Source organism: Ixodes scapularis, unplaced genomic scaffold, assembly GCF_016920785.2.
Source record: "Ixodes scapularis isolate PalLabHiFi unplaced genomic scaffold, ASM1692078v2 PGA_scaffold2__306_contigs__length_199485367, whole genome shotgun sequence".
In the NCBI taxonomy this organism is placed as follows: domain Eukaryota; kingdom Metazoa; phylum Arthropoda; class Arachnida; order Ixodida; family Ixodidae; genus Ixodes; species Ixodes scapularis.
This window is the reverse complement of record NW_024609857.1, coordinates 109,084,396-109,100,068: the sequence shown is the minus strand read 5'-3', so window position 1 is coordinate 109,100,068 and position 15,673 is coordinate 109,084,396. Positions and strand designations below refer to the sequence as shown.

Sequence of the window (15,673 nt, the reverse complement as noted above, 5' to 3'; positions counted from 1 at the left end):
TCAAATGGAGGTCAAGATTAAATGTACCCTAGATGATGGTCACGGAGGCATGTGCTAATTTTCCGAGACATGTGGGGGAGATTGTATATATATATGATTGAGCCAATAAAGTTTTGTAGCTGCGTTTGAGACATTTTGTGCTTGCCACCTTTTTCGTCCATCGTTTCCGGTTTTCAAAACTGTGCTTCAAAGAGCAGCCTTTAAAGAGATACTACAACAAAATTTCGGCACTTATTTTTTGGTCTATATGTGTTCAAAGGAGCAATATCACATCGGACACACCAATATCATGTTAAAAAAGACACGAAAAGGAATTTTAAAACGAATTAAACGATAAGCAAAGAGCACCTGGTGGATGTCGCTAAAGCCTCGTTTGTAACGCCCGTCTAGGAACCTTTACCGGTAGTGACGGTAGCTGTCTCAATCCGGCCCCCACAAGAAAAGAGGGGAAGGAGGAACTTCCCTCTCCCCGAGAATCTCTTTTGTATGACCCAGAAGTCACTATTGTCCCTTTACAAGATTATGGAAGATTAACCCTTTACTCAAAATTGATACAAAAGCAGTCACTCTGATGGCTGGAACGACTTGGACATCCTCCCGACGTCAGCCTCGCCGCAGCTTTGCTCGTCCCGAGACGAACTATGTCACAATTGCGTCAGATGTCACGTGCTCTTCGAGCACTTGCCAGAGTGGGCAGTTTAGGAACGAAAAATACAACCACCAGACTCAAAATACAAATGTGCGATTGTCTTTTACGGATATTGTGGATCATATTCAACCTATTTTTGAACACGACAGGTATGTTTCTAATTTCGTTGAAGTATCCCTTTAACACAGCAAAGTTTGCTGGCCCCTGCCATAGATTGTGTGTTATCAATGCCGAATGTGCATCAAAGAAAAAGTTAAAGAACATGCTGCAAGCTCTGAGCAACAATATACTGACTGATCAACCATTACACAGTCAAAAAAAAAATGTTTTTCTCAAAATATTTTCTAGTTTGAGTCTGATGGCACAGGCAAAACTAAAACACTCTAGCTTTCCTCCCTGTACGAGTGCTTTTGACAACTTGACAAAACTTTTGAGTTTTTCTAAATGTGACACCCTGTACAACACTTGAAGCTTTTGGCATATGGTGTTTATCAATTGATTCAACCTGACAGAGACATCATTGACTGAATATGAGCACAGAGTGGAAATTCGTGGTGAAGAAACATACCACTGTGTATGTCAGCATTCGTCTGCATCCTTCTATCTGATGTAGGTGCAGCAGTTCTGGTCATCAAAGCAACTGGGCTTGGACCGCTGGGCGGAGAACCTGCATAGCAATCCCACACATTCAAGCTGCCCTTTGTTTGTTTTCTTAGCACATTTTGGGCATGTACAAATACCAGGGGCCAGGTGAGAAAAGCAAACTAACTTTCGCAATGCAAAAATAAAGTGTACAGGGTATTGCAACGTAACTTGCACCAAACTTATGATGTTAGCAGGCATCTTATGAAAGTGCTCACATTTTTTTTCTTTAGTGCACCTCGTAAAGCGCATTGAGAAACACTTGTAGAGTGTGTCTCAACTAGAACTTGTAGAGCGCATTGAGAAACACACAAATGAAGTGCCCAGTACAGAGTACACTCTGCGCGTTTTTTTTTCTTCTTAAACCTATAAAAAAAAGCCCGAAAAAAAAAAAAAATGTGACAATGCATTTGCGCCATTTTTAAAGGGGCACCCTGGTGGATTCAGAGATTGTCTATTTATGGTAATGACTCAATTTATGGTCTCTAAGCATCCTGAAAAACCTGAAATTACACTCATCGGCGGCCGATTTTCCCGTTAAATATCTAATCAAAGGTTGTGACACGCCCCCCTTTCTGCACTTTGGAGCAGACGGCAAGGGGCGCCATTGGACAGTGTTTTTAAGGAATTGCTGTATTATGTCTCCTACAACCAAAGATTTTATGTTTTTGTCAAAATATAATACACAGCATGCCTAAAAAGAACAATAACGAGAATGTTCAGAATCTCCGAGCAATTAACTCATTTCATAGGTCAAATTTTATGTAGGTGGTATCCGACCTGAGGATCACCCCCCACCCCCCAAGAGAGAAAAGTGCCCGCATATTATTATTGCTGCAAGTTTACTAGGACATGCTGCCATCTAGAATGGGCAGTTTTTACTAATTAAGGCCCAACAAACAATATCTATCAAAAGCAAGTTTCTACAAAAAGCACTCGAGTGCTCCTTTAAAGCAGCGCTAAAGAAGCTGGTTTAAGAGCACCTTATCACTGGCAGGCTGTCTGAGACAGGGCTTTGCTGCAGCAGATGCTCTCGCATATCTTTGGGGCCTACACCAACAGGAAGCCCTGTCCCATTGATAAGGTGGACTTCGTTCTCTCAGAGCACATCTGAGAGCGTTGCAAGTGCGACACACATTGTCACATGGTCTTTCTTTTTTATCATTCAGAAGCCTTTTTAGGCTAAAAAGAAGTGTGCAAAGCATATTGTCTAGCAAAACACCTTAATTGGAAGTTTGCAGTTTGTGTGCAATTTCAAAAGACATTTGCAAACATAGTTTCACTCCTGTAAAGCAGTCCATTTTTTTTTAAAGTTTGGTGCAAGTTGTTTGGGACACCCTGTATATCGGGGTCTCAAACTCATTTTAGTGTGGGGGCCAGATAGACCCCCTCCAAAAGATTGAGGGCCAACCGGAAAGGGGAGGCAATATTTTGAGCGAAAAAAAAAAAAAACTGCAATGCTGTTTCATGTTGGAAAGCAGCCAACTCTCCCAGCAACACATTCAGGGATTTCCTAGAGCAGGGACATTGTGCTCTCTGCTCTTTGTAAGCTTGCCGTTTTGCCAGTGACACCTTATGCTTTCATTTGCACATACGTCTACTTTGGGCCCACAACTGATGTAACAAAAATTTAAAACGCCAATGTGCTGGCAGTTTTCTATAGAACAAGGGGAATCACACTGTCGTTGCCCTGTCGCACAATTCCCTAGGCTCACCAGTCATGGAAGCAAATATCTCTTCATAGGACAGTTTTTACTTTACAGACAATTTTTATAGCATCACTTAAGAAATACTGACATTTTAAAGGTATTTTCTGACGACCAGAAGCCCAAACATATAGCTTCATCTTCGGCAGTTGCTCCTGCTGAGCGAGAGTTCATGCAGCCGAGGTGCCTCTTTGCTGAAAGCTCGCGCTTCTAGCCTAGTATAGTCGTATTGTCGTTCCGGTTGATCTACATGAGAAAAAGCCGAGAAGCAAATGTTTAGACGAAGCAATACTCTGTTCAAGAGAAAACAGAATAGTGTATAATATCTGAACACGTTATATGAGCAGACCCCCTTTTCAAGCAGAAATGAATTGATGATATGAAACTGCTATTTATGGCATATGTGGCGCTCAAGACATGGGGATGGGGGCTCGCAACTTGCTACCGCCGGATGCACGTGGGCCGCGTGTTTGTGATCCCGGCTGTACATTGATGAAAGCTCAGACTCCTCCAAATAGACGATTTGCAATTTTCCCAAGCGCCCCGGCCCGCACGCGAGGAATTGTGGGAGAAACTGTCCCTCACCTGGCCACTCTGCCTTGAGATTGCATTGCCTTGTCGCTTGTCTCCTCTTAATCCTGTTTTTGATTCTAATACCTATTTTTATCTATTCCAGTGTATTTTTTATTCCTTCTAAGTGTTTCTCTTTTCGTCTGTGTGCGATATTTCTTGAATATATACAGTATTTGTGTCTTTATTTTGCCTTTTTTGACAGGAGTGCCGACGGTCAACACGCCGCTTCACGCGTCGGTCCCCGGGTGAGTACTACCGTTGCTACCGATTCCTATCGCGCTGTTAGCTCTTCATTTGACCCGCGTGCAGTCAAGAGGAGCCGTTTATGAACAATCGCGCACATGTCATATGAGTAGGCAGAGCTCTGAATCAACAATCGCGACGCGAGAGCCAAGTGCACTGTGATTTGGCCGCGCGCGCTTGCTCCGTTGACTCGCACTGCAGCGTATGCCTTCGAGTTCCGCTTACTTGACCAAGATACAGCACGCCGCTTTGTCGCCATGAACCAATTGTCCGAATGTTTGCGAAGTTGAGGCATATGCAACGCTGCGGCGTGATCCGTTCGCAAACGTCGACGGCTCAACGTCGCGGCTTGAATGCGCCTATGGCATGTCTTCGTAATCTAACTGCTAAGCTGTTGTCAGTTGCCAACGCCCTTTTTCAAGTGCAGAGATGTGTTGCCGCGAATCATTTGTCCGAATACCTGCAAAGCCGTAACACCGTTCAGCATATCCAAAGCTGCGGCGCCTGACAACAGCACGCAGTTGTCTTCACCCAAACGCTTCGCAGGACGCTGTCTTTTCGAAAGCGGTGCCAGGAAACATGCTGTGCGCTGGCAGTATTGTTTGCACAGTCTGGTACACAGAAAGCTGTACCACCGGGCATGCTGCTGCTGAAGGTGACCAAACAAAATAAAATACCTTGAGCTGACATCTTGACTAGAGAAATAAAATTATCGAAGGAACTACGAGTTTCAAGATAATTGCCTGGGTGACAGCACATTTCTGCACTTGAAAAAGGGTTTTTGCAACTGACAACCGCTTAGCAGATAGATTAAGAAGGTATATATACCATAAGCGCATACAAACCACGACGTTGGGCCGCCGGCGCTTAAGAAGAGCTCACGCCGCTGCGTGCAGTTTGTCAGGCACTGCAGCGTTGGATATGACGAACGGTGTTACTAGTGATGGACCGAATCTGCCGAACTTCAGTCGGCAAAGTTCAGCAAATGCCGAACTTTTGAGGGAAAGTTTGGCAAAGATTCGGCAAAAATTTGGCAAACATCTGCGCACGCGCAAGAACGCGACGGGGCCAAGGATTGCAAATGGACGCCGTGCATTTGTGCGGTTACCATCGTACAGTCTACAACTACCAGCGGTTACGGCGAGGTACGGAGTAGGCGATGTGGTAACTGCGTCTTTGTCCGCCTTTGTGAGTGTGGTTCTCTTCAATATTCTCTGCCTCAAAAACAAAAGATCGACCAGAAATGGTCGCAAAAATGCCGCAGTCCACTGCGCAAGTGACAAATTATGCGGTACATTCGGGATAACGTGGTTTTTATTTGATCTTTCCAGTGATGCAACGAGGTAGTTGTACATTGACTGACAAGTACTTTAAAGCACTCCTCGCCATTCTAGCAATCCTGTTTTCGGCTCACGAGTAGTTTGTGACAGAACAAAATAATATTGCTTTCAATTAGCGTTATTTCACAGTTTCATCTTTCCGCATAAAACTAAACACAAAACTATCATGCACGTTGCACATCTGACATTCCTCACTCTTCCCACATTTCTAAATGTCCAGTGTGTCCTAACATCAGAAACCGGCATTTTAAAAGTTAAAAACGAGACGTTGCGAATATGGGACGTACACTTTCATGCAAAATGGCATCAAGTGACTCAAATCGAAGAACATGCATATTTACAATAATATGGTTATCTCTTCTGGTGAAGGCTCATCAGCCGTTGCATCCATTTTCGCGCACTAAACGGTGACTCCCAGAGGAAATATAGAACACAGTGTTACTGCCTTTTTTTTTCAATAACACACACTTGCAGGTTTGCACAGATAAGGCCTCAAAACCGAAACACGTGTGTATCGAGACTGCGCCCGCTGCTACCCAACTCCGTTGTCACACATCTTCTGTACAAAGTCACTTTAAAATTATCAGTAAATATACAAAAATGGCACGGATACATTGATTTTGTAGGATATCACCTTATTTAGTAATAACTGCGTCAATATGCGTTTAAAAAGAAACTTTCTTTGCACGATAAAGCGATATATCAACTTTTAGGCCTGGTAACATGTATTTTTGCCGAATCTTTAGAAAAATTCGGAAAAAATTCGGTTTTGCCGAATCCTTAGATTCGGCGCCGAATTTTCGATTCGGTAAACGTTCAGCCCATTATACTAGGTGCTAGGGTTTCGCAGGCATTCGGAAAAATGATTCGCGGCAACACATCTCTGCGCTTGAAAAAGGGCGTTGGCAACTGACAACAGCTTAGCAGATAGACTACGAAGGCATGTCATAGGCACATTCAAGCCGCGACGTTGAGCCGTCGGCGTTTGCGAAGGGATCGCGCCACAGCGCGCAGTTGTCAGGTGCTGCAGCGTTGCATATGCCTCTACTTCGCAAACATTTCGACAAATGGTTCAAGGCGACAAAACGGCGTGCTGTATCTTGGTCAAGTAAGCGGAACTCGAAGGCATACGCTGCAGTGCAAGCCAACAGAGCAAGCGCGGGCGGCCAAATCACAGCGCACTCAGCTCTCGTGTTGCGATTGTTGATTCAGAGCTCTGCCTACCCCTATGACATGTGCGCGGGTGCTCATAAACGGCTCCTCTTGACTGCATGTGGGTCAAATGAACCAAAAATGAACAGCTAACAGCGCAATAGGAATCGGTAGCAACAGTAGTACTCACCCGGGGAACGACGCGCGAAGCGGCGAGTTGTCCTTCGGCATTCCCGTCGAAAAAGGCAAAATAAAGACACAAATACTATATATATACAAGAAATATTGCGCGGCGAAGAGAATAGAAACACTTAAGGCCCGTTCACACTCTTGCGGCCGAGTACGACTGCGAGAGACGAGATCTCTTAAAACTTCTTAAATGTTTCTAGAATGAGGGAACACACTGGCATTGTGGCGCCATCTATGCGGTGACCCTGAGACTGCATTTCACAAGAGCGAATGTTTTGCGGGATTTCCGAGGTCAAATGTGCGTAATACCCATGCAGAGGCTCGTTTATAACATTGACAAAAGTTTTTCGAGCCACGAAAGAAAGGATAATGCGCGAGAAATAAAAAACTATGCCGGACCGCCGAGTTTACACTGCTTCCCAATAGATGGCGCCAGTGTGTTCTCTGGTTAAAGAAGTTTTAAGGAACCCAGGTTTAAGAGGTCACAAGAGTGTGAACGGGCCTTTAGAAGCAATAGAAAATACACTGGAATAGATAAAAATAGGTAATAGAATCGAAAAACAGAGGATTAAGAGGAGACAAGCGACAAGGCAATGCAATCTCAAGGCAGAGTGGCCAGGCAAGGGACAGTCGCTCCCACAATTCCTAGCACGCGGGCCAGGGCGCTTGGGGGATTTCGCAAAAGGTCTATTGTAGCTCTAGCAATTGTGATAGATGAACTTGGAACACGAGAAGGTAAAAGTGATTTTCTTTATTTTTTCTATTGGAGATTAGCACTCATTTCTGGCAGCAGACATTATTCATCTCCATATCTTTACAGACTCCACTGGCTCCCATTTTCTCACTGAAAATCACTCGCAGCTTTTTAATCAACTGGTGCCAAGTATGGACTGTTTAGGATTCTACCCCTACTGCTGGTCTTGCATTCGGGCAGAGTTCACTCTTTCAGCGATGCCTAGTTTATTTTCATAGAACGAAAAACATGCTTCACTAACATCTTGCACATCAGGAGTCTCATGGTGAATTCCACTCGCGGATGTGGAGTATGCCAAAGGCACCATTTCGGAGAACCCATCTTCCACTGGCAGATCCGGCTCAAACTGGTCATCTGCTCATAGATTTCTGGCAGCGCCCACCCTGCGGATATGCTTCCACCCCCACCGAAGTTGCTCCATCAAAATCAATGGAGCTTGGCAGAAGTCGACAGAAGCATGCTATGTCAGTTCCTTTCACACTGCATGAGCAAGCATGGCACAGTCGTCAGACCGTCAAGGTGGATCCATTTGGCTATGGTGCCTGTAGTTCGGTTTGATCGGTTGTTTACGTAGGATTGTGACAGCTCGAACACTCCTACTTCACGTGGATCAGGGCTGCTCAGGCGTGACTGGAGTGTGCCAAATCGTAAGTGCCACATCTGTGATCCCAAGAGAACAATGAAAAAAAGAAAGGACAGAAATTCCAAAAGGAAGCAGACGTAAGGTCGGGTGTGTTCGTTTTGCCAAGCCTGTTTACTTTGGTACACTGCATGCCGCCAACCTTTTCTTTCGCAATAAAGCAAGAATAGACTAGGCAACGGCCGTTCAAGTGTGGGTTTGCTACCTCTTTGTGTTTATTAAAGTCTTGCCAGCCATCTGAGCTCCACCAATGGCGATCGCTGCGGGTGCCTCGCTGGTCTCGAGGCGGCGGAAAGGTATGGCACAGTGGCGAATGTAAACCTCCTCCTCTCCATTTGTGACATGGACTTCATGATACAGATAATGCGCCCGACCTGTGTCGAGCGTGTTGCTTCCGCAGCAGGACAGTGACAGTAGCGCTTGATCGTCGGAGAGCTCAATCAGCTACTCAAGTTCGAGCCAGGCAAGTTTGAGCAGCAGCCATTTTGAGCTCCGGTGGGTCACTCCCCAAATGTGAGCACATATTCCACTCATCGATTTGGACCGTGCCTCATGAAGCAGATTTTCGTCTCCCTCGCGGATTTTGAGAACTGTTCCAGACCTACCAGCACTACTTGCCATCAGATATGCTCCACATGTTTCCTGTGACTCATTAGGATATAACCCTCGAGACCCTCGCGGCTTTTAGCATTCTCTCCCGTCTTGAGTGATGGGTGCATCACATCTGTTTTAGGCCACCGATTTTGCATTTCTCCTACCTATGCAACAGAGTGGTGGCGGTCCATAATCCCATCATTAGTTTACAATCTCTCTGCTCAGTTTTTTATCTTATTTTTCTAGGCTTGTGCGAATAGTGTTTTTTTAGTTTGAAGCGAATAATTCAAATAGTTGTAGGAAAAATTATTAGCAAAAGTTCTGCAGTGGTCACTTTACCGACCATTTATTTTCACTGCAACGCAGCCACAAATCAAAACTTAAGCTCATGCACAAATCAAAACTTAGTACAAGAAAAGTCAGCGATTTTCATGAAGGAACACGAGCTGCTGCACATGATCAGGGAGGAGAAGCTCCCTCCTGCAGCTCACGATGCTTCCTGCGCTTGAGAAAAGCCTTTCACTCCTAGTCTGGGTTGCTGGTATCGAGAGATACCTACGGGCAACACGGACCAGGGATGGGTACAGATGTCTTCCCCTGCACCTCCACCATGCCAAGGGGTCTTCTGTGCGCGCAAGGAGGGGTGTCTTCAGGTACTCAACAGACTCGGTAGCGAATTCGTGGCCAGGCTTTTGGTGCGTGTCAGAACTAAGACTGGTGAAAACATACCACAGGGTGTCTCCTAACGAGTCTCCTATGCCTCCGCTGGTTTGGGCGGCTGCATCACTAGGCTTGTCCACTGATGCGCTCTCCTCGACGGCCTTCGTCAGGAGTGTGCGTGCCCATTTTTTTTCTGCCTCTCCAGTGTAGCACCCGTCCTTGTACCTGGGGTCCACCAACATTGACAAGGCTAGAAGGCGACACGTCTTCCCATCTGGAAATCGTGTCTTGATGCTTTGTATGAGGCTTGAGGCAACTGATCCTGCTTCATCGGTAGAGTGTCGACTGAGAACAACCTTGGTGCACTCTAATAAGGGGATCACTTGGGAGAGGGTCGGATAGCTGTATCCAGACAGCTCAGCTGTGGCTTGCTCGAGAGGCTGCAAGACCTGCACTACTGCAGACATGAGCCTCCACTCACTTGCACTGAGAGGTTCCACTGTGTCACATTCCGACAGCTCCACACTGACGGGCACGCGAAGCTTCACAAGCCTCTTCATCATGGCGTGTTCACTGTTCCAACGTGTTGGAACGTCTTGCACAACTTCAAGTGGCTCAAGGTTCATGTTCTTTTGGATTTCCATAAGGCGCCCGCGGGCCTTTGCACTCTTTTTATATCGAGCCCCAATGGTTCTAGCTTTCGCACATAACTGCGAGAAACCCGCCACTTCTTTTTTGGCGTTGCTGATGCACAGCTGGAGTGTGTGTCCGAAGCACTGCACGCCAGACCACTGTGACCGTACAAACGCTGAGGTGAAATTCCTAGCGTTGTCCGTGACTACATAAATCGGCATGGTGCCTGGCACTGGTAGTTCCCAGTCCTCGGTAGGACTTTTGATGAAGTGTTCCAGGTTTTCGGCCGTGTGGGAGTCCGTCATGTCCGTACAAGCCAAAGCGCGCACGTGCTGTCCGAATTATTTGTCCATCACGTGGCAAGTCACGGAGACGTAGCTATTGTTTGCGCGCGAGGTCCAGCCATCCGTCGTGATGGAGTAACATTCTGCCCCACAACTGAAAATGTCTCGCAGACTCTTTCTTAGTTCTTTCTTTTTGGACTCGTATAGATCCGGGATGACAACCCGCGAGAAGGTCGTCCGCGATGGCACTGTGTAGTCGGGCATGGCAAGCTTCATCATTTCAACGAAACCACTTTCTTCTACGATGCTGTACGGATGCATTCCGCTAGCAATGAAGTTCGCTATTATCGCCGTCATTTGTTTCGCTTTGGGTGCAGTCGGTTTCAGTTTGGGCTTGAAACTGTCGGCTAGCGACGGTCGCTGATGATTCGGTTTACTCCCGTTCTTGTGTTTGACGGCACTCCCGCGTGTTTGACGCTCACATTCGAAAGTCTTGTACGAATCAGGGTGCCTTTTCAGGTGCGTTGCGAGGGTCGTTGTCGTACCCTTTGGAGTTTTCAGCACTGCCTTGCATTTGAGGCAATGAGCTTAATTTCCCGGTGGCACTTTCAAGAAGTAGTTCCATATCGGATTTCAATACACACCGGCTTCACTCTCATCGTTCCCGGCTGCCGTCGATGACCCGTCAGCCATACGAACGAACATGCAGCACCTAGAGCGAGCACACTTCGGAATCCTTTGTGGAGCTGCGACGGCTGCGACGCACGATTTTTTGATCGGTTTAGCATGTCTTGGATTGGATATTTTTTATTTCTTGATGCCGATGCGGCTTTCGTGAGTAACAACCGAAACCGAAACTACCAAATATAATCGGCCTTTCTTCCGCTATTCGTTAGTGCCGAATACTTCGAACTTTTACGAATATCAGAATTCGGATCGAAGCGAATACTGAATAATGTACTATTCGCTCGAATATTCGGAAAAATTGAATATTCGCACATGCCTATAATTTTCACTTCGTATATTTCAATATGTATTGTTATCTCATCATCTTTGCTTCCTGGCTGTTCATAGTGCAATTAAAAAAGTTGTAAGATAAACTCAAAAACTTTTGTGTAAAGATGTTTTCTCGGGATCTGTTGAACTTGTCAATTTCCTGAGTTATTTGAGCAATAGGGAAACAAATTAAGTCATTGGTTGTTGTTTGGTTGTTATTTTTCTTTATATTTTTATTTAACTGGCTTTTACAAATACCTAGACAAATATGTTCTATTCGCCTCGAGATCGAACCGTGTCGCCACCGTGCGGCCGAAATGGGAAACGCGCGAAAGCGGGGATACCGCCGCGCGTCATCTGCTACGGGCGCACGCTCAGAGCATGGATCTCGACGACGCAAGCCCGTTTCAGGCTGAGCTTGACATTCCTTATTAAATGTTTTGTGTTTTTGTTGCCGTTTCTTCTTACTAAAGGATGTGTTCTATCGTTTCCCATGCGTAGAAATTCAGCAAAGCAATTATTATTAAGTCGAAGCTTTGATAATCTTAGTGCGTTGGTTTGTATACAATCGCTGGTCCCACATATTTTTGTTATCTCGCACAAACCGTGGCTTCCATAAAGCATTGAATGTCGAGTGGGTCTGTGGTTTGATTCGAAAATTAACCCGACTGATCGCTATCCCTTTAATAGACTAATCAATCAATAAATCCGTATGTTGATTTTTCGCCGGTAATATTGCGTGAAAGGCGTTAAAACTGCACATTTTTTTTTACTGGTTTTACTATGTCATAAATGGCAAATCGCATTCCCATTCTAAACTTCACTCACTCCTACAGAAATATGAACACGGGAAGCCTTTTAAAGTGAAGTATTTTTTTAAAGTTATTATTTAAACAGTATAATCACCCTCGGTGAAATGACAATCACGCTGAAGTGGTTTACCGTGCAAGCCTGTGTCACAAAAGAAATAAAGACGTCAAAAATATTAAAGCAGGCAATTTTTTACTCCTTGTTGACTTTCTCCAGCAAAAGACTGCAATTAAACGGCAAAAAAAAAAAAATGCAATTAAAGCATTACTTGAATAATCTGAAATTTAACCGATGAGCTGCCCAGTTCCGATATACGTTAGGTGAGGGCGGAGGGTGATCGGAAAGTCTCGTGAAGGTCGCTAGCCTTCACCAGTGAAAGAGTATCACTGCTGCCGATGCTGTCTGTGTCGTGGTGCGCGTCGTTTGTTGGGATTGCAGAGTCTACTGTGTTTGAATGCAAGATTATTTAGCCAGAAGTTTATAGTCTCTTGACATCCGCGGCCCTCACCAAGAAAATTGAAGCGGGTGAACCCACCCTACCGAGAACAACATTTAATAACAGGAACATTGCTGCGTTGCTCGGTTACACTCGTTTACTACAGTCACGGCAGATATATTAGAACAGTTTGTTTCACTTGCTTCAGTTGTCCTGCCAACCGTGCAGTTTGCAGGGGGGCTATGTTCGACAAATGTTTCGTTTTTTCTAAGAAGAAACGTAAGTGACAGAAGTGATGATATCGCGTCTGATTGGTTAGAAGTTCAAAATGACGAAAAAGGGAACTTTCATCATTTGAGCCTCTAACCAATCAAACGCGATATCGTCACTTCTGTCACTTCCTTTTTTTTTAGGAGAAACGAAACATTTGTCGAACATAGCCCCCCATTTCTTAACTAGAAGAGACACACCCTCCTCATCGAAAAGCAGTAGATTTGTTCATACTCCAAAAAACTTACCCACACTATGGCACAGTAAAAGGACAGAGGAACTCAATAGCATGGTAATTTCCAATACAGCGTTAACTTATCTTCATCCCAAAATATTTATATTACTGCAAAAGCTAAAAGTTAAAAAAAAAAGCATAGAAACTGCGATTTCACAGCCCACAGCACCAGTATTATGTTATGTGGGTTGGGATTGATTGTTTCTTTTTCTTTTTCATTCACACGTTGATGAACCGATACACCCATTTTAAAAGAAACAAACATTTAACACAAATATTCCAGTTCAGCCGGAGACAGGCATCAGTCGAGGTGATCCATGCTTTCCAACGTCTGCCTAGAGCAGACGACGCACCCACAGAAGTGATTATATAAATTTAGGCCGCACGCTGGCAACACGATTCGATCTTCACTGAAGCACCGAACAGTACCGCATCCTTTCCCGCTAGAATTGTTTTACCACCGATAGTATGCGACAAAATAAACGCAAGAATCTACGCCGTCTCACGCGCGAACGTGGAGAGCCTATGGGGCGGCCGTTCTCCTATCCTCGCTTTGATGATGATGATAGCGCGACCGTAGCGCCACCTCTAGGTCGATCTCGAGGCCAATACTGCAGAATTTTGTTTCTTATTTGGAAGTCTCGTCCCATGAGGCCTCCCATAAGAGGGCACCTGTAAATAAATAAATATCATGCTCTGTTCTTACCAGTCCGAGGTGGATTTTTGGTTGAAGTTTCTGCAGAGCTCTCCTCTGAAAAAGATTACATTTTCAGGTTGAGTAATAGTCTCCTGCATTCATTTTTCAAGCAGCAAGTTCCATAAAAGAAAGGAGCAAAAAGTATGATATAATGGCTGCCAGGAAGTTGAGAAAGGTGCTCCACGACTGAGGCTAAACAGATCGCAAAGTTACCCGCAGTTGCAAGTTTGTGGGTCACATACAGCAAATTACAATACTGCTGTTATCAGTATGAGGCTTAAAATCCTATTTTTGAGAAAAAGGAGTCTCAATTTTCTGCAGTCAAACGAGATGCAGTGGCCTTCTAAATCTAGTTCAGCAGGAGAGATGATATCACAATGACAATTTTGTGATCATAAGAGATGGACTGCTGATATAGTCTGCATATTGTTGGAGGTAGCCAGCAAACAAAGAATATCCATAATCTTTTTTATTAATATTCCATTCATATAATTTATGTAGGTGCCACTTGCAAACAAACACAGCTTTAAAAAATACTCAAGGTGCATAAAAATAGATAGGAGAAATAACAAAAAAAAAAGTTACCTCAAAAAGAAATGTACAGAGGCAAGCTAGTTAGGACACCATTGTAATCTAAACCCTGAGACAAGGAATACGAAAGAATAGCCATGTCTGGCCAAGTTCAGTTGAGCCTTTGCAACAGCATGTCTCTTTTCTCCCTTCTTTCTTATTTCTGTGTAAATGCGTATTTATTGCCATTCACTTGCAAAACAAACTCGGTTGCACTCTAGATTTATTGTTGTGTTGCTTGTTCCCCTAGATTTTTATGCTAGGATTATGGCATTCTCTGTTGCTGTGAAATTGTAGTCAGAAAGATCAAAATAAAAAGATTGAGGTACACCTAAAACCTTCTTATCAGTTGTGAATGCAAAAGCATGTACATCAATCTTGCTCTACGCGTGTTGGCGCGCTGACTGGCGCAGACTAGAGTTCCTGTATGGGCTCCCTACGGGAGCCAGGGTTGCGCGTCTGTTTTCTACGTGCCGCCGCGCTGCTATACGCTGACATCCGATCACGTGAGGAGCCAGATCAAGTGCCATGCAGGAAAGCAGACGTTGCACGCGCGACGCCACTGTTCATTGAATTCAGTAGCGTGAGGAGCGAGATCAACATGCCGTGCAGGAAAGATGGCGCTACAGAGATGAGCACGCAACTCTGGCTCCCGTAGGGAGCCTATACGGGAACTCTAGCGCCGACGAACACGTAGCACCATGAGGTGGCCGGCGATGGGAGCCTGGTCGACGCATGCTAGCCAATGAGATTGCAGCAGTGTAAAAGGTACCGTTGGCTGTGGACGTGCGCTAGCCAATGGGATCGAAGCAGTGTAAAAGAGCCATTTGGCGTGGTTTCAAAGCTGATGACGTCGGCTCGCTCCATGAGACAGCTAATGCTTTCGCATTGAAAAGAGACAGCTCTTTTTTATCACTCGACATATCTTATTCTACAACAAGATGATACAGTCGAGAGATTGTCAGTCAACGCTCTTATTGTGCATGCTCTCTTCTCGAAGCTGTAAGCTAGTGCATAAATCTGACCGTTGTGCCATCCGACGACGCTACACGCGCACACCCTCATGAGCTATTCGAAGGGTCTAGAAGGGCTTTAGACAGGTCATGCGACACCTCATGCTGCAGAGCTGGGAAGCAGTGGCTTCTGCCTATTTAGACTGAACTTACTTTATGGAGATGTAATTGGTGGACAGTTCAAGCGCTCAAAGCCTGGAAAGTGTTGTCAACAGCACTGGGGCAATGGTGTTCAACTTAAGTCAAACATTTGCTCCAATACATGTTTAATTACTGTTGTTTTGTTTCATTATAAAGTGCAAGCAAAGTAATGCCATCAGAGTGAGCTGCATGCTTTGTGCCTGCCTTGCATTCGCTTCACATCTGTCAATGTGCTACACTTTCGAGGGATTTCATTGTGTGCCTAAAGGTTGTTTGAGTTTTAAGTTGAAGTTTCTCAGATTTGTTAAGGGCCGGTGCTGACAGCTGAAAAAAAAAAGAATGGCTCAAGGCAACAAAAATGTGTAGACTAGAAAGTCATGTAAAGAATATCTGTCAGATGCAGTATCAAACCTTGGTATTCGACAAAGAAATAAAACTGCTACACA

At 44.9% G+C, this 15,673-nt stretch overlaps 1 protein-coding gene across 1 annotated transcript in view; it reads right to left on the bottom strand.

Annotated features, from left to right (window-relative positions):
• LOC8052829 (myb/SANT-like DNA-binding domain-containing protein 3) overlaps positions 1 to 15,673 on the bottom strand; it is a 40,231-nt gene that overhangs the window by 22,715 nt on the left and 1,843 nt on the right. Inside the window, exons 2-3 of the mRNA XM_002434102.5 lie at positions 13,513 to 13,557; positions 1,218 to 1,316 (exon numbers count right to left, since the gene is read on the bottom strand). Coding sequence (XP_002434147.2) covers positions 1,218 to 1,316; positions 13,513 to 13,557 — 144 coding nt within the window. The remainder of the gene's footprint in view (positions 1 to 1,217; positions 1,317 to 13,512; positions 13,558 to 15,673) is intronic.